Source organism: Dysidea avara, chromosome 14, assembly GCF_963678975.1.
Source record: "Dysidea avara chromosome 14, odDysAvar1.4, whole genome shotgun sequence".
Lineage (NCBI taxonomy): Eukaryota > Metazoa > Porifera > Demospongiae > Dictyoceratida > Dysideidae > Dysidea > Dysidea avara.
The window spans coordinates 7,790,496-7,812,444 of NC_089285.1; the positions used below are offsets into that span (position 1 = coordinate 7,790,496).

The 21,949-nt window shown below is 37.1% G+C and overlaps 3 protein-coding genes across 4 annotated transcripts; 1 reads left to right on the forward strand and 2 right to left on the reverse strand.

Moving 5' to 3' along the window:
* Window positions 1-724: 724 nt before the first annotated feature.
* Window positions 725-13,391, reverse strand: LOC136243917 (putative ankyrin repeat protein RF_0381). 2 transcript variants are annotated; one of them, XR_010695027.1, is made up of 12 exons: window positions 13,234-13,391; window positions 12,066-12,164; window positions 10,756-10,854; window positions 10,575-10,673; window positions 9,050-9,148; window positions 8,549-8,647; window positions 8,360-8,458; window positions 3,927-4,025; window positions 3,515-3,590; window positions 3,417-3,463; window positions 1,160-1,222; window positions 1,010-1,096 (listed from the first exon to the last, which is right to left on the reverse strand). XR_010695027.1 is itself a non-coding variant. In XM_066035461.1 (11 exons), the coding sequence occupies exons 1-11, from the start codon at window positions 13,243-13,245 to the stop codon at window positions 804-806; spliced, it is 1,137 nt and encodes a 378-aa protein (XP_065891533.1). In that variant the 5' UTR covers window positions 13,246-13,391; the 3' UTR covers window positions 725-803. The 2 variants fall into 2 exon arrangements, 1 of the variants encoding a protein (XP_065891533.1); XM_066035461.1 differs by lacking the exon at window positions 3,417-3,463 and having other exon boundaries at window positions 725-1,096.
* A 22-nt stretch (window positions 13,392-13,413) lies between these two features.
* On the forward strand, window positions 13,414-16,247 carry LOC136243919 (small integral membrane protein 14-like). The gene is made up of 5 exons (XM_066035463.1): window positions 13,414-13,543; window positions 13,610-13,664; window positions 15,304-15,397; window positions 15,549-15,588; window positions 16,115-16,247. The coding sequence occupies exons 1-5, from the start codon at window positions 13,469-13,471 to the stop codon at window positions 16,145-16,147; spliced, it is 297 nt and encodes a 98-aa protein (XP_065891535.1). The 5' UTR covers window positions 13,414-13,468; the 3' UTR covers window positions 16,148-16,247.
* LOC136243918 (8-oxo-dGDP phosphatase NUDT18-like) lies at window positions 16,178-21,904 on the reverse strand. Its single transcript, XM_066035462.1, has 7 exons — window positions 21,721-21,904; window positions 19,837-19,979; window positions 18,494-18,602; window positions 18,296-18,407; window positions 18,122-18,253; window positions 17,504-17,609; window positions 16,178-16,543 (listed from the first exon to the last, which is right to left on the reverse strand). The coding sequence occupies exons 1-7, from the start codon at window positions 21,902-21,904 to the stop codon at window positions 16,292-16,294; spliced, it is 1,038 nt and encodes a 345-aa protein (XP_065891534.1). The 3' UTR covers window positions 16,178-16,291.
* Window positions 21,905-21,949: the final 45 nt, after the last annotated feature.

The window sequence follows — 21,949 nt, forward strand, 5'->3', positions numbered from 1 at the left end:
TTTGCAAAATACCTAACTTTTTGCAAAGGGGCGGGTGTCGCCAGACTAATTACCAACCTGTTGTAATCGTGGATAAAATACTTCAACCCACCATAACATTGGACTCATTCCATCATGACTTCTCAGCTGACTACTACTATATTTAGCTCGCTGAATATCTATGGAGACTTTTGTCACTGAGGGACGTTTGTTGGGGTTGTCATTCAAACATGATCCAAATTGCAACTGTCACATTATACAGCAAAGACACAGCCAAGCTGTGATTGACATCATGTATGTTGTAGATCTCAATGCTCTGCAGGGCAGGTAGATATCAAAATTTTGTTTTAGAATGAATGCACTGACAACCTTTTTACCTTTTTAAAAAAACTGTCAGCCTATTAGGGCTGTATGATAATTATAAAACCTACATCTCAACAAGCAACAATGATCTTATCTATAGATAATGATGCGACTGTTTTATAAACATATTTGTTGACATATCATTACTTGTTAAGTCAGCAATTTTTATCACTTGTCCAACTATGACACCTTTCCACAAGTTTTCCATCTGACTGTGATTGATTTACTATATGATCTCCATAAGCAAATTAGTTATCTTATTTACAACAGGGGTGATTTATAGGTGATATCTAGATAATTTTTTATTTAAATTATTTCCCAGCCCTACAGCATTAATAGATAAAGTATCTATAATACTGTAGTTTACATTATTTCACTGATATTAATTTTAGCAAATCCAAGCACAATAATGATACACATTATTACACACATGTATGATGTGTATTACTTGCAGTTTTTATCTACTTAAATTTGGCTAAATCTGTCATAATGTTTTCCCTAGCTGCTACTAGCATGTCAACTTTCACGAGAGCATTTAGTAAAGTTGCCCATGTTTTAGGTCCAGAACGTGAGCCATGGTCTGTAATTAGCCAATCCTTTAAAAATTCTTGGCAACACAGTCTTGGATTTCCATTGTGCTTTCCTAATATAGAATCCACAACATGAATGTCATAGTTCATAGCAAAGGCAACATCTTGCCAGTATGTTTGAATCCTATTTACCACAATGTGGTTCAAGTCTCCCATTTCTGGCACTATACAATTGTAAGAACATAATTATACTTGCTACCAATAACATTTCTACATTTTTGGCTCACCCTGGTCTAAAACTCTGTCTGCTTGCAATGTTTTAGGCTGCTCTAGTGATTTAGTTAATACCACTATTGAAAGAGAGTAAAAAGTTACATATAGCATTACTACCAATCAAGAATGATGTTGTAGTTTTCAATAATTATATGATTGCTTGCATGTGTGAAAACAGTGAATTTGAATAATGTGTGTACTTATACCATCTCTGGTAAGTGTATGAAAATACTAGCCACATTTGGATCACTGTATATAATGCCATAGATTCCACCAAGAAAAGTTAAGTCAGTATGACATATATATTTACAAGATATATATACCAAAACAGCTAAGCTCTGAAAAAGGGTGTGGCCCCCAAAAAGCCGTGGTGAAAAAGATCTGAAGTCATAGGTGTTGGCCAAGAAATGTTTGTGATGGTAGGTTAATGGCAAAAATTTTAATAACGACAATTCAGGTGAATTTGTAGTGCCTTCTCCGAGTTTCACTAGGATTCAGCACCAAATTCACCTGAATAATCTACCATCACAGCCATTTCTTGGCTGCCACCTTTTGATTTCACATCTTTTTCACTGCAACTTTTTGGGGCTGCACTCTTTTTTCACAGCTTGGCTATTTTAGTATAGATATCACTTCTTTGTATTCATATTCTCCAAAGCTGGTTTGTGGTCAGCTTTGGAGCTTGTCTTTTTTCTTTACTGCAGAAGGAAGAAAGAGATCAGCAGAAGTCTCTACAACTACAAGGTAGCTTGCAGAGTGACTTCCAATGTAGCTAGACTAGATTTGTTGGAGCTGAACCCTTTACGCGGTGATTTGTTTGTGGCACATAGTCACCTTTTTGCAGTCGAATTCTCTACAGGGTGACTTGTTTGTAGCTGAACTCTCTAGTGCCTACAGGATGACTTGGTTGTAGATGAATTCTCTACTGGGTGATGGGTTTGTAGCTGAACTCTCCATAGGGTGATTTGTTCGCAGCTGGACTCTATATAAGGTGAGAAATCTCCACAGGTTAATTGATCTATTTGTAAATGAGTTGCGACCTTTTCGTTACAGGTGACTTGTTTGTGACTTGTTTGTAGCTGAGCTCTCTACATTATGACCTTTTGCTGAAGTGAGTGACTTTATTTGTAGATGAATAGGTGACTTATTTGTTACAGGGCGACTTGTTTGTAGCTGAACTGCCTACTGAGTGACATGTTTGTAGCTAAACTCTCTACAGGGTGGCTTTTTTGTAGCTGAACTCTCTACAGAGTGATTTGTTTGTATCTGAGCTCTCTACAGGGTGACTTTTTGTAGCTGAACTCTCTACTGGGTGCTTAGCTGAATTTTCTATTTTTCTTGTTTTTTTGAACTCACTACAGGGTGACTTGTTCTTAGCTGTAGCTGAGCTCTCCACAGTGTAATTTGTTTGTAGCTGAACTTTCTACTGGTTGTTAGCTGAAATCTTTACATAGTGACTTGTTATGTAGCTGAGTGTTCTAATAGAGTAACTTACTAACGATGCTGAATACTCTATAATAGGATGACTGTACTAATAGAGTATCTCGATCGCACATTTACTGCATGTAGTTGGATTTTGTATTATAAATAACTCAGTGGCTTTTACTCCAATTCTTCTATACTACTGCACGGCCTTTCTATGATCATTATTTCATTTACATACTGGTTTTCAACTCAGTGGCTTGCCTGGTAGGCATGAAAACTGATAGTTTTTTTACTCATGAAACCATGTAGCGTAATTATGACACAGGTTGGGTTTTGTACCATACAGTATCTTTCTACCTCAATTCCTTTTAGACCACACAATGGTACTCCTATGATGATTACTCCATCTACTTAGCAATCATTCCTTCAAGGGGTTTACCCTGTGGGTGTGACAGAAGTTAGATCTTATTTTACCTGAATAATTGGTCATAACTCCGTGATTGTTCTTCTGATTCCCACCAAACTTGGTACTGAGATTTGCTTTAATGAGCTCTTTAAGTGTGCCAAATCTTTCATGGAGTACATGTTTGTGTTTTATGGCAGATTTTGCAAAGTGTATGAAAAGAAGATGTAGAAGAAGCAAAAAACATTTTTTTTAAAAACCAAGAAAAAAAGCCAAAACTTTTGCCATTCATTTTCGGAAATGGTTGAAGTGATTTTCTTCAATTTTTGCATGTATACTCCCCTACCTGGCAGACATTTCTGTAGCAAATTTGGTTTCAATTGGATAAGAGATAGAGTTACATATACATGAAAATCACAATTTCTTCCTGTCAACATACTCACAGTGTGGTGCGCCAGCTTCTTGGGCCGCAGGAGACACAACCGTGTATCTTGATATATATTTATTTCCCATGCAAATTCCCATATATTTATACACTCACTTTGTGCAGATGCAGAACAGTCGTTAATAAATGCACTCTTCCTTTGGCTAACTACATCAGTATATATCCCTCCATCCTGCACGTCAATGTAAAATAGTTAAATTGCAACATGTAGATGCACATATGTATGTAGTAGACATTTTCACATAGATATAGTGCTACAACTAATAAAGAACGCTCAAAGTTTTAATTGATGTACTGTTTATCACAGATCTACTAAGATAAATGTATGTAAGCATTATAGCTAGTGGAAGTTACTATATACACCATTGTTTAAGAGCCGTAATTATATACCCAATAATAGCATACTGCATTATGTATAGAAATTACATACTTTTGATGTTAACACGAAAACAATGGTTAATTATAGCTCTTTCATTAAAAAGCTATGATGCAATACTCTTAAACTCACTTCGTTTCTACTATCAATGTCAGCTCCTCTTGACAATAATAAGTGTGTTAGGTGTGTGTGACCACTCACTGCAGCAGTATGTAATGGAGTATTGCCAGACTAGTATATTAACAAAAATTAGTAAGAAAAAATTACGCAGTATTTGTGTACATGCGTGCATAATTAGGTATCACTTCAGTCCATCTGTATATAGCTACTATAAGCGGTATATTATATGCTAAGCAGGAATGCATATACTTGTAGTATAGTAAAAAGCAAACGCCCATGAAATCATAGCCACACCATCACTGAAAGTGTGTATGGCATTTGTACTACAATTACAGGAATTATTATATGCTTGTTTATAATACATTACAAGTACAGAGGAATTTTCAACCAGAGTAGGGACCATAGCACATCGATAAAAAGTATTGAAACAAGTTGGAGTAGTCCCATTACAGTAAAACAATAAGTAGTCTTATATCCCTACTGTGCTCAAGATACCATAATGGAAATGCACAGTAGGGATATAACACTTCTTATTGTTTTACTGTGATTTAATATCATGCACTACTCCAGCTTGTTTCAGTACTTTTTATTGATGTGCTATGTATGGTCCCTACTCTAGTTGAAAATTCCAAATTTTTCTGTGTACTTGTTTGTTAACTTTTTTTGTAAACCCAAGAAATACTTATGTTGAATCCTCCATAAACACTATTCAAGATCTTTTTTTATTCCAGCACATTCAAGAACCAACTCGTTTTAGACCAGGCACTACTCCCAGTTTGCTTGACCTCGTGTTTACAAATGAAGCTGATATGATCAATCACATTGATTATCTTCCAGGCTTGGGAAATAGTGATCATGGATGCATTCATTTTCACCTATCGTGCTATTCTACCACCAAACCAAACCACACCCCTAGATACAATGTTAACAGAGCTGACTTTGACAGTATGCGTGCAGCATTTCATACCATCGATTGGTCTGACATCATGGAGCCTATGAATACTCAAGAAGCATGGGGATTTTTCAAGACAGTACTTCAAGATATTATTGATAAATTTGTACCACTAACAACAGGAGTAAGGAAGAAAAGAAATATTTACATGTCTCCTGAGGCATTCAGAATGAAGAAATTAAAGCGGAAATTGTGGAAAAATTATACCTTGTCTAAAGCTGACCATGACTACAAAGCTTTTAAGGAAGCTAGAAATAAGCTTCGACATCTAACAAGAAATTTAAGGATTAATCATGAACAACATCTAGTCTCTAACATTGGAAGAAGCCCTAAAAGTTTTTGGCATTATGTAAACTCAAATATGAAAACAAGATCTGGTATTGATAGTATCCAACGTCCTGATGGTTCTGCAGCTACTTCTGATCCAGAGAAGGCTGAATTATTAATTATTGAATTCATATTTTGCAAGTGTTTTCACTAATGAAAATTTAACCAATTATCCAGCCCTAGATCCAGGAGCTTCGGTACCAAAGTTGGAAAATATAACAATAACTGCTTCATTAGTATTTGATGAATTGAATAGGCTAAAAACAGATCAATCTCCAGGTCCAGAGCGGTTGGCCTCCACGTATATTCAAAGAATTTTCTGACCAACTATCAGTTCCACTGTCCATTTTATTTAATAAGTCTTTCCAGTATGGTGTTCTGTCATCGGAATGGAGAATTGCTTTTGTTACCCCTATTTATAAGAAAGGAAGTAACCATCTTGCATGTCATTATAGACCTGTCAGTCTTACATCTACAGTAGTTAAGGTTATGTAATCCATTATTAAAACTAATATACTAGAACATCTAAACTCCAATAACTTGTTGACATCCCACCAGTTTGGCTTTTTAGAGGGCCATTCGTGCACTACCCAATTACTTCATGTTATGGATATTTTAACAAAAACACTTGATCGAGGAGTATCTGTTGATGTTATTTACATGGATCTGCAGAAAGCTTTTGATAGTGTGCCACGTAAACGTTTATTGTATAAGATTGAACACTATGGAATTACAGGCAACCTTCTTAGATGGATTGATGGATTTCTATCCAATAGGAGACAGCGCATTGTTTTAAATGGGGAAAAATCATGTTGGCAAGATGTGAAGAGTGGTGTTCCACAAGGATCAATTCTAGGACCTCTTCTCTTCCTTATTTATGTTAATGATATGTCGAAATCCATCTCAAGTCATGTCTTTTTATTTGCAGATGATACCAAGCTTATACGAACTATTTCTACATTGGCAGACCATGTACAACTCCAAACTGATTTAGATAATCTAGCCAAATGGTGTGATGAGTGGCAACTGAAGTTCAATGTTACTAAATGTAAAGTGATTCACTTTGGTCGAGCCACACACAGCTTTGGAGGCTACTATCTAACTGGTGTCTCATTGGACTCAGTTAATTGTCATAAGGACTTGGGTATTATATTTGATATGAATTTAAAGTTCCACCAACTCGCTTCTGAAGTAGCTATGAAAGTGAACAGGGTATTGGCTTGTATGAAAAGAAGCTTTATCGATTTGAATGAAATTGTACTATCACAATTGTACAAATCAATGGTTCGACCAATATTAGAATATGAAAATGTAATTTGGGGACCCCATTATGTATTAGATCAACGTAAACTTGAGGGTGTGCAACGGCGTGCTACAAAACTAGTACCATCTTTAAGAGACAAGTCTTACATAGATCGACTGACATCAATGAATTTACCATCTCTTTTGTACAGGCACAGACGTGGTGACTTAATATTTCTTTTCAAGATGTTGAATGATTACTTCAATCTGGATCACTCCAACTTTTTTACTTCCTCCCACAATACACAAACTAGAGGTCATGCATATAAATTACTTAAGCCCCCTGCCCACCATTCATGTCGGGTCAACTATTTTGGTACTAGAGTAATTAATGACTGGAACAATCTTACAAGTGATATTGTAGGTAATTCTTCATTAAATAATTTTAAATCAGCTATAGATAATTACTTTTATGACTATAGATTTATGTTAATGTAATAATTATATTCATAGTTAATTTTTGTTTATTGCATCTAATTTATGTATGTGTATGTATGTAATTGAATGGGTGTACAGGCTTCTAAGCCTCAACCCAAATCACATCATAATCATAATCACATCATAAATAATTATTATGACTGGTGAGCCCACGTAGCTATATATATACTGCATCTGAAATGGCACCGCGTGCCCCAATTAGCTATCGTCTGAAAAGTGAAGTATCCATTACGCTTCATTGTCAGCTTTGTGCAATCCGTTACGCAGCATTTCGAATAAAGAACTGTTCGAAAAGCACCTCTGCAATCCACACATACCGAAAGAAATGGTGCTGCGCGCCCTGGTTATGATCGTCTGAAAATGATTATCCTTTACGCTTTGCTGTCAGCTATGTTCAACCCGTTACACAGCAGTACGAATCAAGAACTGTTTGAAAAGCACCTCTGCTATTAAAATAGCCACTATGACAAATACAGACGATTTCCGTTACGCAGAAGTGAAGCTATCTGTGATGTGCTATCACCAAATTGCCTCGGACTCTTTTCACTGTCAGCAAAAATGAATGGGACACAAAGGAGGACACTGGTAAGTCCGTGAAGAATGCATTGTACGTACTGCGGTATGCTAAAAGGCACCTGTTAGGCCGAAGCGACGTTGAATAGTGAAAGAAATCAAGCCCTTAGCCGTTATCGAGTTACACTTGTCTGAAGACATCAGTCAGTCAGTCACTAGAAAATTCAGTTAAATAAATTATTTTTAAAATTCTGTAGCAATTTGTTGAAAGCGTTTCGGGTTGATCTGAAAGCTTGTTTGAGCTTAGTTTTACCTAACCAATACTGCGTCATCGTCGTCAGAGGAAATTGAAGCTGTTTTTTGGGTGATATTATTTTGTGGGCCACACCTACTCCTTTGTGGTCCCTACTATACAGTTACTATCGTACTGTATGATAGATGACTTAATAACTCCAAAGTTGGGAAAAGGTGGAAACACACTTGCATTGAAGACAAAACAATATTTGAATTGCTGCAGTAACTTGCTGTCTGTTTGGTATGATTTCTTGGACTTTGTTTTAGATGACTGATGTTTCAGCCTTGTATTAAAAGTCAAATAGATCTAGAGTCCTAATAAACAAGAGTTAATTAAGACCTCCCAACTTAGCAAATTGTCACCGACTTGCAGATCTTTATATGAATTAACTTCTTGAGTTTATAAACCAAAAAATCACTAAATTGCGGGATTTATTATGCACCCACAAAAGTTATCCCGGCTGTGAACTTGCATGGGTTAACTGTGAAATTACACTGTAAACAGTTTTGTCTTCTTTTTGTTCTAAATATCGCACTTGTATGTATATCATACAAGACCATGGCCAAGGTTACATGGTCTATATATAGCACAGCGTTTTATTACACTTATCATACTTACTTTGTTTCTACAATTCACATCGGCTCCCCATAATAGTAATAGCTCCACTGCTTGTATCTTACCCTCCTTCACTGATGTGTGTAAGGGAGAGTTGTCTGACTAAAAAGTGCAGCGGAATTATATATATAAATTCAAAGCTGCAGTTATGCTACAATGGCAATGTAACATTAGTACAGTGTATGTGCTAACTTTATCCCAACTGTTCACATCAGCTCCTCTTGATAACAATACTTCAGCTACTTGTATATGATCCTCCCTTAGTGCTATGTGTAATGGAGCATCACCTGACTGGAATAATAAAATTTATGTAATTTATGCAAAGGTGGTAGTAGTGAGTACAGTAGTAGTAAAGTCTCTCAAAATAAAATCAGTAAAATTTGACTGTCTGGGAACATAAGGTATATGCAATATGCATATATGCTTGATTGGGGTTCCATACAGACATACAGATGATTGTAGGATAATCAGTGTCATGAATTGGATAGTATATAACCCTAAAAAGTTGGAGTAAAGCTGTCCATCTGTTAGTAAGACGTCATAATATATTTCAACCACCAACACATTTGAATTAAGTTAGTAATGTAGACAGCTCTACACAGCAAGATGTAAAGGCATATTTCATAGCATGAAAGGTGTGCAAACCCACTGAGGGTTATGAAAAATACATTGCACGTTATATAACCAGCTTACTTTACTTCTACAATTCACATCAGCCCCCCATGATAATAACAGTTCCACTGCTTGTATCTTACCGTCCCTCACTGATGTGTATAATGGAGGGTTGTCTGACTGCAGTGATGATATACAACATAGCTGTGAGCAGTGATATAACTTTTGATTATTGAACAATAGTAAGCACATAATTTGAATATAAGTTGACTTCTGCACATTTACACAACTTAGAAACAAATGTTAATGATGGAAAGGGTTTCTTTTGACTCCTATGATATGTTTTTACTTTGGCACTATATATACCAATCATGTGCTAGTACTCATGGCAATGATGAGAATATAGGCATGATATCAGTCACTCCCTGTACCTACTTTAACAAGTATAGGAAAATTAAGAATTTTAAATAGGAATCATAGAAAAAAAAGTAGGGAACAAGGGAGGTTGCCTACACCTATATAGTGGACATTTAATCCCCAATTCAGTTGTATGTATGGGATTAAATGTCCACTAGTATATCTGCAGGTGTAGACGACCTCCCTTGTTTCATTATTTATTTCTATGATCCCTAATCAAAGTTAAAATTCTTAAGTTTCCTAATACTTTTTTGTTTTTTTAACCTGTTTTGTAACATTATTATGAATGGTGAAGCTGCACATACCACATTTTTTTGGTGATATTCTGGCCAGAATAACCCAAACCTCCATGATCCCTAATATGTGACCTAGTCTGACAAAACCTGGCTTATCGCCTATTTAAAAGTATCGAGAAATGCCGGTTTTAAGTATTTAGTGTGTTGTAGCTCGCCAATAGTTGAAGCTATGTGTACCAAATTTTCACACGTTTTACACCAATTCCTTACCTTCCAGAGCATCCACTGTGCAAGTAGCCAACAACTAAGTTTCCCACCATTTTAGATAGTTTTTAAACTGAGGTTGACTGTATCAGGCGAGCTGCAAATTGGGTGGGAGGTGGGGGCCCTGGAAGGCGGGCAAGATGGTGTTCAAAAATTGAAAGGAAGGCTAAGGGATGAATTAGGCCAAGTTTTGAGCCATTGATGTCTCAAAACTGGCTAAAACGAAAGGAAATTCACAGCAGAGGTACTTATTCAACACCACAGAGCTATACAGCCACATACAGTCAATCCCAGGCTGACCAGAGCTCCATTAAGGCCCCACACCACACGTGCGGATCACCACTGGGCTTGGGAAAAGCAGCCAGCAAAACCAGACCACTCAAGTCTAGCTGATTTTAAATGTGGAATTAGATAGTTTATTTATGTAGCTGTGTGTCCTGGGTGAAAAATCGAATCTGCTGACATGGGCGATAAGACTGGTTTTCTCAGACTGGGTCACACATACAGTACGGTAAATAATGCCTTTAAGCTTACAACAATAGCAATGAATGTGCATATCATGAACTATCTCTCTACAATACAGTGACATGCATGTGTAGTACTCCTTCAGCATTTAGACTCTATACACATGTATATAATATGATAATGACTCCTGCATGTAAGCCATTAGTACAGTGTATACTAATTACTTTATCCCAACTGTTCACATCAGCTCCTTTTGATAACAATACTTCAGCTACTTGTATATGATCCTCCCTTAGTGCTATGTGTAATGGAGCATCACCTGACTGGAATAATATTACACACATAACTACCAAGTATCACAAAGAAAACGCTAAGTGCTTTGAGTGCAAAATACTGTATACATACTTTGTTCCTGTCGTTCACACAAGCTCCTTTTGATAGCAGCAGTTTGGTCATTTGTACACTACCCAAACTCCCAGCTGTGTGTAATGGAGCATCACCAAGCTGTGTATATATATAGACATAACCATATAACCCATGTGCATGCATGTAAGATAAACTAGTGAAGTAATACATGACATGCAGTAGAAATTTTCTTGGGATGAGATACCTTCCATACATACAAACATTAACTAAACTTGACTGTAGACACGTGCCTTCACAATAGTATTTAATTTCCTTGATGGATTAGTTATGTGCAATATTTGGCTGAAAACAACTACAATCTGTTGTCACACAGATGAAGAACTCTATACCTTCACAAAACATTAAGGTACAAACCAAAGCATACATAACTCTAATATAACATTAAACAAAATGCACGTGCTCAAAAATAATACAAAGAATATAAAAACTTCCAAACCATAGCCATGAATTTTTAGTGCAAGGGTTGTAAAAGGTCTCTGATTCTATAGAGCCTTGCAAGGCTATCACAGAGATCCTTTTCCAAGGCAATGCTTGATAGGTAATTACTATATCAGGTTTTAGCACAAGTAGCCACTAATGTACAATTACTTGAGTTGAAGTCAGGGCTGAAATCAGGCCACCATTACTGACTTGTTAGCAATCCAGATTGAAAGTTGAAGCATCCACTAAAACTTTTGTTTTAGTTAATGCTTCTATCTAATAATTGTGAGAGTAAATGTGTATAGATGTGGGCTATACATAATATGAGTGGTCATTGAGAAGTAGCAAGAATTGTATATAGATAATTTTCTGCTATGTGCCTTCAAGGTGTACCTTGTCAATCACCAATGATCGAAATACTCTAATAGAGCAGTATTATATGGCTTGATTTGAAGCTTCAACGTGAATCACTTGTAATTTTATTGGCTATTTTCTGGGATCTATATCTGGTGGTACATTTCAAAGCTACAAGAATAAAAAAAAAAGCCCATGAAATTTGGCTTATGAGTACCTGTGGACTTGTATATACAGAACCTGTATGACCATTGTGCAGCATGCACCTTTACAAAGGATGCAGTCTTCAAAATAATGATCATACATGCATGTGAGATATCAAAGCTGCATGGCAGCCAAGAAACATATGTAGGGATGTAAGGTCAATAAGTCTGCATTTAAAGTTACAGACTATCAACCAATACCTTTTGGTTCACATATTTTATCAGTACCATTTAGTAGAAGACTATACCATTTATCGTTGTGGTTGGCTTTTTTTAGCTAGACACATAACTAGATGCTATATTAATACTCACCCCATTCCAACAGTTCACATCAGCTCCACTTGATAACAACAACTCTGCAACTTGTGTGTTACCTTGCTTTATTGCTGAATGCAGTGGAGTGTCACCTGACTATAATACATATTTGCATGAATAATAATAATTTTGTATGTCAGTAGCAAATGTCAGAACTTGAATTGAGGATTATATACGAAGTATACCTTGATACATTTTTTTCAGAATTGTTAGCTGCTTGGCGAGTTGTAGCAGTTTATAAATATAATGCAAAACTCATGAAACAGATTTTTCTGCAGTTAATATCACAGGTGAAAAGATCAGAGCTATCTCAAACTATTTCAACAGTGTGGGTAAGAACACATGAACAAGTCTCACTCTAATAGAACAGTCATCCTAATAGCACAGTCAAGTAAAGTACAAGTATACTCTAGAACAATAATAATTCAAGATATGTAGTCTAGATCTGTTGTCATATTATTTACTAACCTCCAGTATCCAAGAGCTAGAAATGAGACTGCTAGTTGTGGCCAAAACATAGTGCAAATCTGAGTGAAATGCTCGGAAGTATGTACAAATTATGGCGTGGATACAAATCACTGTAATTTTAGCATTAAAATTGATTCTCCTCCTACAGCTAATTGTGAAACTCCCCAAAAATTCTTGTAATGGCTTGTAACAACATTATCTTTAAAAGTATGGAAACAGATTTTTATGAATGACTACTGTGGCTTCAAAAGAGGAGATTACTGTTGTTCATAGAAAATTTTGAGAGTCCAATAGCTCAATTGATAAAATATTTTTAAAATATTACTTCCATACTTTTGTTACAAACATAGCTACTTAGGTAGCAGATGACAAAGTTCAAGAAGCGTAGAATTAAAACTGTGAGACTAGATCCAAAATTTGTAGAATTCTCATTCTTTAGGTCTAAAATACTAAACTGAGTCTTAAAGTTAGTACTTCTAACTGGAGATGGTGATATTTAATTACCACAAACACAACTGATGTACAAGGGGATAGAAAGCAAGGACACATCAATGAAAACCAAGATTTTGTATTGAAGCCATAGGAATTAGTAGCGTGCCCGCTTAATGGGGGAAAACCCATTTAAGATCTCGTCGGCTCGAGGCTATAAAAGTCATCTATGCTAGTATTTATATCACGGTGGTTTACCGCTACTCACTTGTTTTTCCATGGCTGCTGCTAGACCAGCTGATTAACTGATAACTGATCCCCGGGACTGATTGACTGACTGATTATTTTTTTCAGTATGATGCAATCAAGAGTTAATAATATTAACTCTTGATGCAATGTTTATGTCTATGGTTACCATCGTTACTAAATATTCGTGCTTCAATCATAGGCGCAAGCGTTTAGGACAGTCACGTGAAGTTTTGTTGTCAACAGGAGCAGTGGAGATGGCTGAAGGTGGGTACGATCCCTGTGAGTGTATATGCGGCCATGAACATGCCATGAGGAGACTACTATCCTTTGTGAGTCCACAAAACAATGAATCAACTGTAGTTTCGCTGTCATCACGCTTTGTTGTTCGTTCACAGATTCAAATGAGTTCAAGCCAATCGGATTGTACACAGAATCAGTGTTTCTCGAATTGTGAGTATAATATTGCGTGTTCGTGTATTAAAGCAATACTGGGTGATAATATTTTCATGGCCGGTTAACTACCGGTTTACGTAGTTACCGATGTATTGACCAACAATGTATTGTGTATGATGAGCAAATGTATAAATCTCAGATTGTAATATACCACTGTGTATTGCTACACCCTGAAACCTAGTCTTGTGTAGTCATTGGGTAAGGGTCTGGTACTGTTTTCTAATCCCACACCAATCTTGGCACTACCTGTATACATGGCTAGTGTTAACAGAAATGTGTTCTCAAGTGTTTGTCACTTGTGTGACCAATCACAAGCATGCTTTTACGAGTTTTGGTATGTACCATTGAGTAAGTTGGTTGTAATTTATTTTGTGATAGACGGGTATGCCAAGTCTTCTATTGTTGTGCTATAGTAGTCTTGTTACAATGGAGTTTGAGTGCATGGGCTATAAATACCGATGTCAGCTCATGACATGTCCAAGACAGTTGTGGTATACCAGATCCTTTTTTCCCCGAATAAAGGTGGTCCTGGCCTATGTAAAACTTCTGAAACCATTTGTGTTGTGCTGGCCATTACTATTCAGTGGACTACTGGACTGACATAACATATTTTTGGTTTTTGCACATTTTTGTGACTGGATTTACTGAGTCTTGCTAGATAAAAAACATTGTGTATTCCACTGATTTGACAAGAGGTCTATGCTGTTGTCACCTAACATGATGATATTTTTGTGTATATGTGTGGCCAGTGTGTTGGTTACTTGAAGTGCTGCCACACAAGTGCATTTTCTCCATTGGTTACATATTATATAATTGCCCTGCCATATTAGCACATATGTACTGAATGTTTGTACATAGAGTAGTGCTAGTAGTGTTAACTGTTGTATGGATTAATTGTATGCACTGCCAGAAGCCAGTGTGTACAGCCAAAAAGGAAACTACACTTGTATTGTGTGGTCTATAAGCTTATATGGTCACCAAATTGCTTTGCTTTGTGGAGTTCTTGAAGACACGCTGTGGCTATTTGTTCTACATGTTATCTACCACAACTGCCGATTGGTGTAATCATTCACTGTGTGACAGTTCCATTAATTGCCATTACTCGGAAATCTGTCAAATATTGTTGGGAACATATAGCAGCTGTGTTCTCTGGAATGTGTGATATCTTAGAAGTTCTTTAGTGCTTCGGGTAATGTCGCTAGCTTAATATTGAAGGTTTCAACTCTCTAAACTTTATAGGGGGGGAGTTTGCTTAGAGATACCCTTGATTTTTGGGTAACGGTATCCTGTCAGAAACGTGTAGTAAACAAGCAGCAAATAGCAATATGCAGTTTAGTATACTGTATTTTATGATATGGACTTGATCTCAAATTGTTAGATGGGTCTATGCTATTATATCAATTGCACTAGCTGTTGCTATTTTATATTGACTATCGGAATATCAGCAAAAGTTATATCAGTACATCTAAGCTGTAGGACAGTTATATCCTTGTTGGTTATCCAGTGATTGATCTATTTACTTCATCTAGACAGATACAGTTACAAGGGTAGACTGTATCTGGTTATTAAACATGTTGTGTTGTATTGGAATGTTTACATTAGCATATGGAAGGGTATGTATTGTTTTTTTGTGTAGTGTTTGATGGATCAGATGAGAACTCTTGGTTAGTGCAGACTCTCATCTGGGTACTACTGTGGTTGGTACTGCTACTAGCATTGTATATGTTCAGGTGAATTATGTTTAATTGTATAACACATGGTCGTCATTTTCTTTTACGATTATAATAAGAATATTGTAGTTGACAAGATAATCAATTACTATACCACCTCAATACACAATATGTTTGTGATATTGTAATTATCTGTTTATTATGTTTACAGACCAAAGAGTTTGCAAGGGAAACAGCCATCAGCACAAGAGGTACAGTACTGTATGTTAGTAATCACATGCATTGGAAAAGTACTCTGTGTTGTGCAATGTGATTGGTTTTACATTTGAACAGCGATGGTTTCACTATTGTACACACATGTGATGGAATCTGCAAGTAGCCTGACATAAATGTGACATTTAGTGCAAGCCTAAATTTTACAGTACAAAGTGTCTATTACAATGTAGATGTATTTACAAAATGCTTTGTTGTTGAAAGTCAATAGAGAGATTAACGGTACACTATCTTCTTTGGTTTACTGCAATGAGAAAAAACTTTTGATGACACATTTGCCTGTTCATGGTGAATATGATGGTAGTTGCTGTACATAGGATATTTCTGTTGGTACACATTTGTAGTGTTGTAACCCCAAAAGTTCTCAGCATATGAAGCTGAGAGCATTTCCTTTTTCCAATAATAGTGATTTAATAATAAATTTGGAAAATGTGCTATTATGTCTTATTCTCGCAGATCTGATCACATATTATAAGATTATATAATATCATATTCCCTTCACAGCCTCGTCCACCCCTTCCACCTCCAGTGCAGTAACTATGTTACTGCCACATTGAATGTGATCGATATTTATTTCAAAAAGAGATGTATTGTGATGTTGTTTTATACAGTTAATAAATATTCAATATTTTTACAAGTGATAAAGTGAATATATTATATAACCTGTATATTTGTGATAATTCATTTCACACGGAATGCTTTATCCTCGATCAGTGGTATACAGTTTGTTCCTTTGGTTAGAGCAGTTCTTAGTCTCTCAATGACCAGCCCATCCTCCAGAGTGACCCAAGCCCCACCCCCTAGTTGTGCAGCAGATCTCACTAGTAGAGTAAGACATACTCCATCTCTACTACAGTCCACTCCTACTGGATCATGTTCCACTGATAACACTCCTATAACCTCCATCTGATCCACCCGGGATAATCCATTGTCCTAAAGTGTCAAGGATACACAGTCACGTTTAATATACAAATGTTTTGTAACTTAATTGACATGGTATGCTCACAACATACACTACCGCTACAGTGAACCCTATCTGATATGGGCACCTGGCAACCGCCAGACGGTTTATATTTCTGTTATGTATGCCCCTACTTCCACACAAAAGAAAAAAGTAGTTTGGTCTACTACATTACATGAGATTACCCTACAAATACATTCTCTGAAGCTTCTGAAAAAAAATGAAACTTTGTTACAAATGTCATGTCAACAATAATATTAATGAACACAGTAGTGGTGTGCGATATAGGAAATTTTCCTATCGCGATTATTGCACACAATATATTACGATACGATATACAAACTCATCATTCAACTTATGTATTTACACTGATGACACTTGTAGCAGTGATGTACTAGAAGTACAATATTGCATGGTACATGACCAGCATACAACATTGCAAGCTCTTTTATCATAAAAAGTACAGTGTACAATGACATATTGGGTACAATTTTCTCTATTTACAGCTAAAATCTACACCTAGGCTTATGTCACGATATAAAGATTCTATATCATATCATGATATAGAAAATTTTATCACGATATATATCACATATCACACATCACTAAAACACAGTTGATAGTAATTGGGGTGTACACTGTAATACAAACTCCTACTACACTTTGTTGTAGTTCTGATTGTGTTAACTATTATACCTACACCAGAAATATGTTAATGGCAGCTTCCACAAGGAGTGACCATACTTGTGCAACTGGTTTAACTTGTTAGTATCCATGGTAATGAAGGTTTGGTGGGATAAAGCTGCATCCCAATGTTATGAAACCAATTGAAGCTTTGAACTATTTGTCTCAGCCCTAGTGTAAAATTTATCACGAGACATTTTATCAAGCAAGTACACATACTGCACATAGAACTGGTTCAGTAGACACACCTTCAACACAGCAGGGATAATGTCCTCAATAATAAGATCATTATCAGATACTGAGGATGGCAGTGAGCAGTGATCATGTGATGATTGTAACACATGTAACTTGTCCCTAATGGATAATACAATGGGAATGGAGTAACTACAGTACACTGAACAATTCATACAATATAACATGTATGTGATCCAGACTTGCAAAAGGGTGTCATTTTTGTACATGAAAATGCTTACATTGCAAGCAATTAGCTAGGCTATTACACTCTCAACTATTTATGTTCGCTGTCTGTGATTATATTTCTGGAGGTCTTTAAAATGATCTGATGCCCTGAGACAACTTTGGCTTTGTTAAACCGAACAGCCATAGTTGAATTATGAGATGACATGTCAGATCAAACCTTCAATGACCTCCAACTGAGTCTAGCATCCTTCCTTGCTTTTATAAGTAGTCCAACCATAACCTAGTTTAGAAAACTGCCAATAGCACAAAGTTACGGCTAACGGCCATTGTATGTACTGGCCAGTGAGTGTTTTATTAGAGTAGTTAAGTGACAAGCATACAAACTTTGTGGTCTCCAGGTCTAGCTAGCTATAGCTGAGAAACATTACAAAAATAATCATACTCACCCCTGGCAATGCACTGCTACTACTTTTAGACATGAGTGGGTGTAACCTTGCAGTGTTGGCATGACAACTATCCCACTGGATGGCTCTTTCCACTGATTGGCCACATCAATCACTGTCAACACATCCTTTAGCCTATAGTGTTAGTCAGAATGTGTACAACAATCTCTACATTACCTGAGGGGTATCTCCAGAGGTAACCTGCTCACATCACTAGTAAACCAACCAGCTTGTAGTGACTCTTTATCAGCCTCACTAGTTGTCTTCAGTTTACCACCCACCACCTTGCCTGTAGTGTAAAGGGATATGTAGTACATTGTGAGGAATACTAGTTTGGTAAGTACATGTTACACACTCACACATGTGCGCACACACCTACAAATATAAATCTCAACTTAGACAGTCCATGACAGTGAATGGCCAGTAATGACTGAGGATGATAGTCCATTCCTGTCTCTTCTTTGAATTCTCTCTTCACTGCATCCTATTAAAGATCAAGGGAATTGTTATAATATTATGACACTGAGGAGAATGTCCTACTCTAATATACACTTGTAAATGGGCAAATCGTAAAGTTATGATGTAATGACAAGGTGTTGTGTATATGAGTAGTCAAAAAGTGCAATAGCACTGTTGCACTGTGCTACATTCATGACGCTCAGTAAAGCCATATTGTAAATGGCCAGTAATGATATTGTTAGGAATGCACATACATATATGACATCTACAAAGAGAACAGGAAGTGTTAAATCATAATTTTACAACCTACAGGGGAATATGAGAACTCTTGAGTGTGTGTTTGTGAGTGTGTGTTTGTGAGTGTGTGTTTGTGAGTGTGTGTGTTGTGTGTGTGTGTGTTGTGTGTGTGTTGTGTGTGTGTGAGTGTGTGTTTGTGAGTGTTGTGTGTTGTGTGTGTTGTGTGTGTGTGTTGTGTGTGTTGTGTGTGTGTGTGTGTGTGTGTGTGTGTGTGTGTGTGTGTGTGTGTGTGTGTGTGTGTGTGTGTGTGTGTGGTGTGGTGTGTGGTGTGTGTGTGTGTGTGTGTGTGTGGATAGTTGGCATTTGCTTCCCCAGTTAATACCAACTGTCCATGTCAGCAGGTGAAGGTCCAGGTGGGACTTTGGATACCCACACCTTCACCAGTGAGACATGATACAGCCTCCTGTGGGTTACTAGTCCTTGTCTCACTGACTCCTAGCACCTGAGTTGCACACAGTGCTGGTTCACTGGGTAGGCATGATTGTGCTAGCATGGCAGCTGAAGGTTGTGTGTGTGTGTGTGACACTCACACAAATATTCTTATAGAACATACACCATCACACGTGTATTTCAAGTATGGCAGATACACTATGCAACAGTTTATATTAATTACTAGTTTCAGGCACAACACATGCATGTTTAATTAATGTATAATTAACAGACTCTTTTGAGTTCACATGAATACAAACAGATTCTGCTATGATATAGTGGCATCAAGAGTAAATTACTTACTCTTGGTGGCATGTGTAAAATGTTTGATTGTTTTGCATTACACACGGCCAGCTGAAAATCATGTAGTGCTTTGTACAAAAAGTGGCTCACTCAACACAAACCAATTCAGTTGTTTCACAGGCTTAAATTCCATACTTTTAGTACTGGGTGAATGCGGATCAGAGCATGTACTAAACAGAACACACCCTTCTGGGGAGCTCAGGTGAACAGATTATAGGGTAAGTCCTTACCACAATTGTCTGTCCTTGTTCCATGCTCCCTGCAGGCAGAGACCACGTTCCCCTGTACTGTGGTTTAGCTTCTTGTATCATCAACACCTTCCCTTCCTCCATAGCAACACCAACCACAGAGTATAAACAACTGGAGCCAAGCACTGTGTATAATGTGAATGGAAACGATTACTTTATTATTTCAATACAGGTAGCCACAGTTAGCATAACATTGTTAAAGAAATCTGCAAAACAAAATGCTTATCTGTGTATTAAAACTCCGGGGTGGATTCATAAGGAAAGTGTGTGTGACACTGCTGTTTATACTGGGAGGTTTCAAAAACAAGCAAGTAATATGGTCTAAGGGTCAGGTACATTGATATAGAAGAAAACTACCAGCAATCTTTATATAGAAGAGTATAAAAATCAGATGTACCTATGCAACAATATCAGTGACTATCAATGCCATTAGTTCCTAGAAGTTACCAACTCTTCCACTCACAGTAAGCACATGCCTTTTGCCCCATTTGCTGAAGTTTACACAATCCATGCTATAATTACTAATCTGGTTGCTTTATTAGAATAGTTTGTGACTGCTCTATTAGAGTATATCTTTCTTTTACATTCTATTGCTTTCCTTACGTGTTAAGATTTCCTAGGAGGGGGTCTTGAGACCCTAAAGACACCCCCTCCCTGATAACATGAGTAGAACACATCATTAGTGTGGCTGGTGTTTAGACAGCATATATTACACTAGACCCAGCTGGAGGAAGTCAGTTTCTTGACAGTACAACTGGTTACTTAATTCCCAGGTATTGCAGTCTAAGACCAGTGCTTAAGATCCAGGCTCCTACCTACATTCTTGTATGTAAGGTAGCTGTTTTTACTACTAAGGCTTCTAGGCTAGTGATAACCACTTCTGTGTTAACTATCCAGTGTCCAACTCGTCAAATTTATAATTAAGTTTTACTTATTAAGGAGCTTGATCACAATCTAACTGGTCTGTACAGTACTGATCAAGTTTTTTGTTCCCTTTTCCCATTCCAAAATAGCAACTTTTGATTAAAACCATCACAATAACGAGAACATTATGTATATGTGTGAAAGCCTTGGTCACATACAACCACAAAGACTGACATGCCTTTCAATAGTCACGCCAGAGGCATGCTTATCTCAATTTGAGGTATAATCTCACACTCTTATGCCCAAGATATCGAATCTCATGCCTACAAGCATTGAACCTTAAACTTTCAGCAAATGCTCAATGCCCTCAGTAAAGTTTAAGATATTTGTCTATTTTGGCACAAAGTGTGTCACATGATCCTTCTAACATGATATCGGATATTTAAATTAGGAAATGGCATTGAATCAGAGTTTTGGATTTAAGACATGGCTGGACCCAGGAGTCAGACCACAGTGATTGAGATAGAGGATAAAAGCAGCAGAGTATATTTTTTGACTGCCTGTCACCTACAACTATTAGCTGGCATTGGGTCAAGTGTCCTACGTGATTCCATGGAAACATGAAATTTGAGAATAAATGGTGAAAGATGGCAGTGCCTACAAAGGACAATATTATAATCTTACTGTATGGCTGGTGGCAGAATGTACATACAGCGGACACAATAATATACATGAAGTTGTTGTCTATAGATAGCAAGCACAGGTGCACAACCATGTACACAACAATTATCAGCCTAAGGGCACATTTTTGTGGATGTTCTCACCATCAGGTTGCATGGGATACACTCCCCCCAAAGAAGATCTCTATGATGGGATGTATGGCAGTGAATATACTTTACATGTTGACCTCACTCCGGTCAGGTTGAGAGCTATGGACACTGGCTCATAGATTTTATTCTAACTTAGGCTTCCACACTTGTAAGCATTTCTACTCGAACGTACCTGGTTTGTGATCGTTGGATCTGGCGTTGGGTAGAGCTCGTTCATCGCTGCCACTTGTCGGTGGTCTGGCAAATGGTGTGCCTAATAACAGACACCTCAATTCATTCTCTATCACTCTCAACGTCGACTTGGTCGCTTTATAGCAACGTCGTCCGTGCAGGGCTCGAACACCGCGCAGGGCCATAGATTGTCTTTATTTTAAGTCGCATGCTCGCCACCGCCCATATTC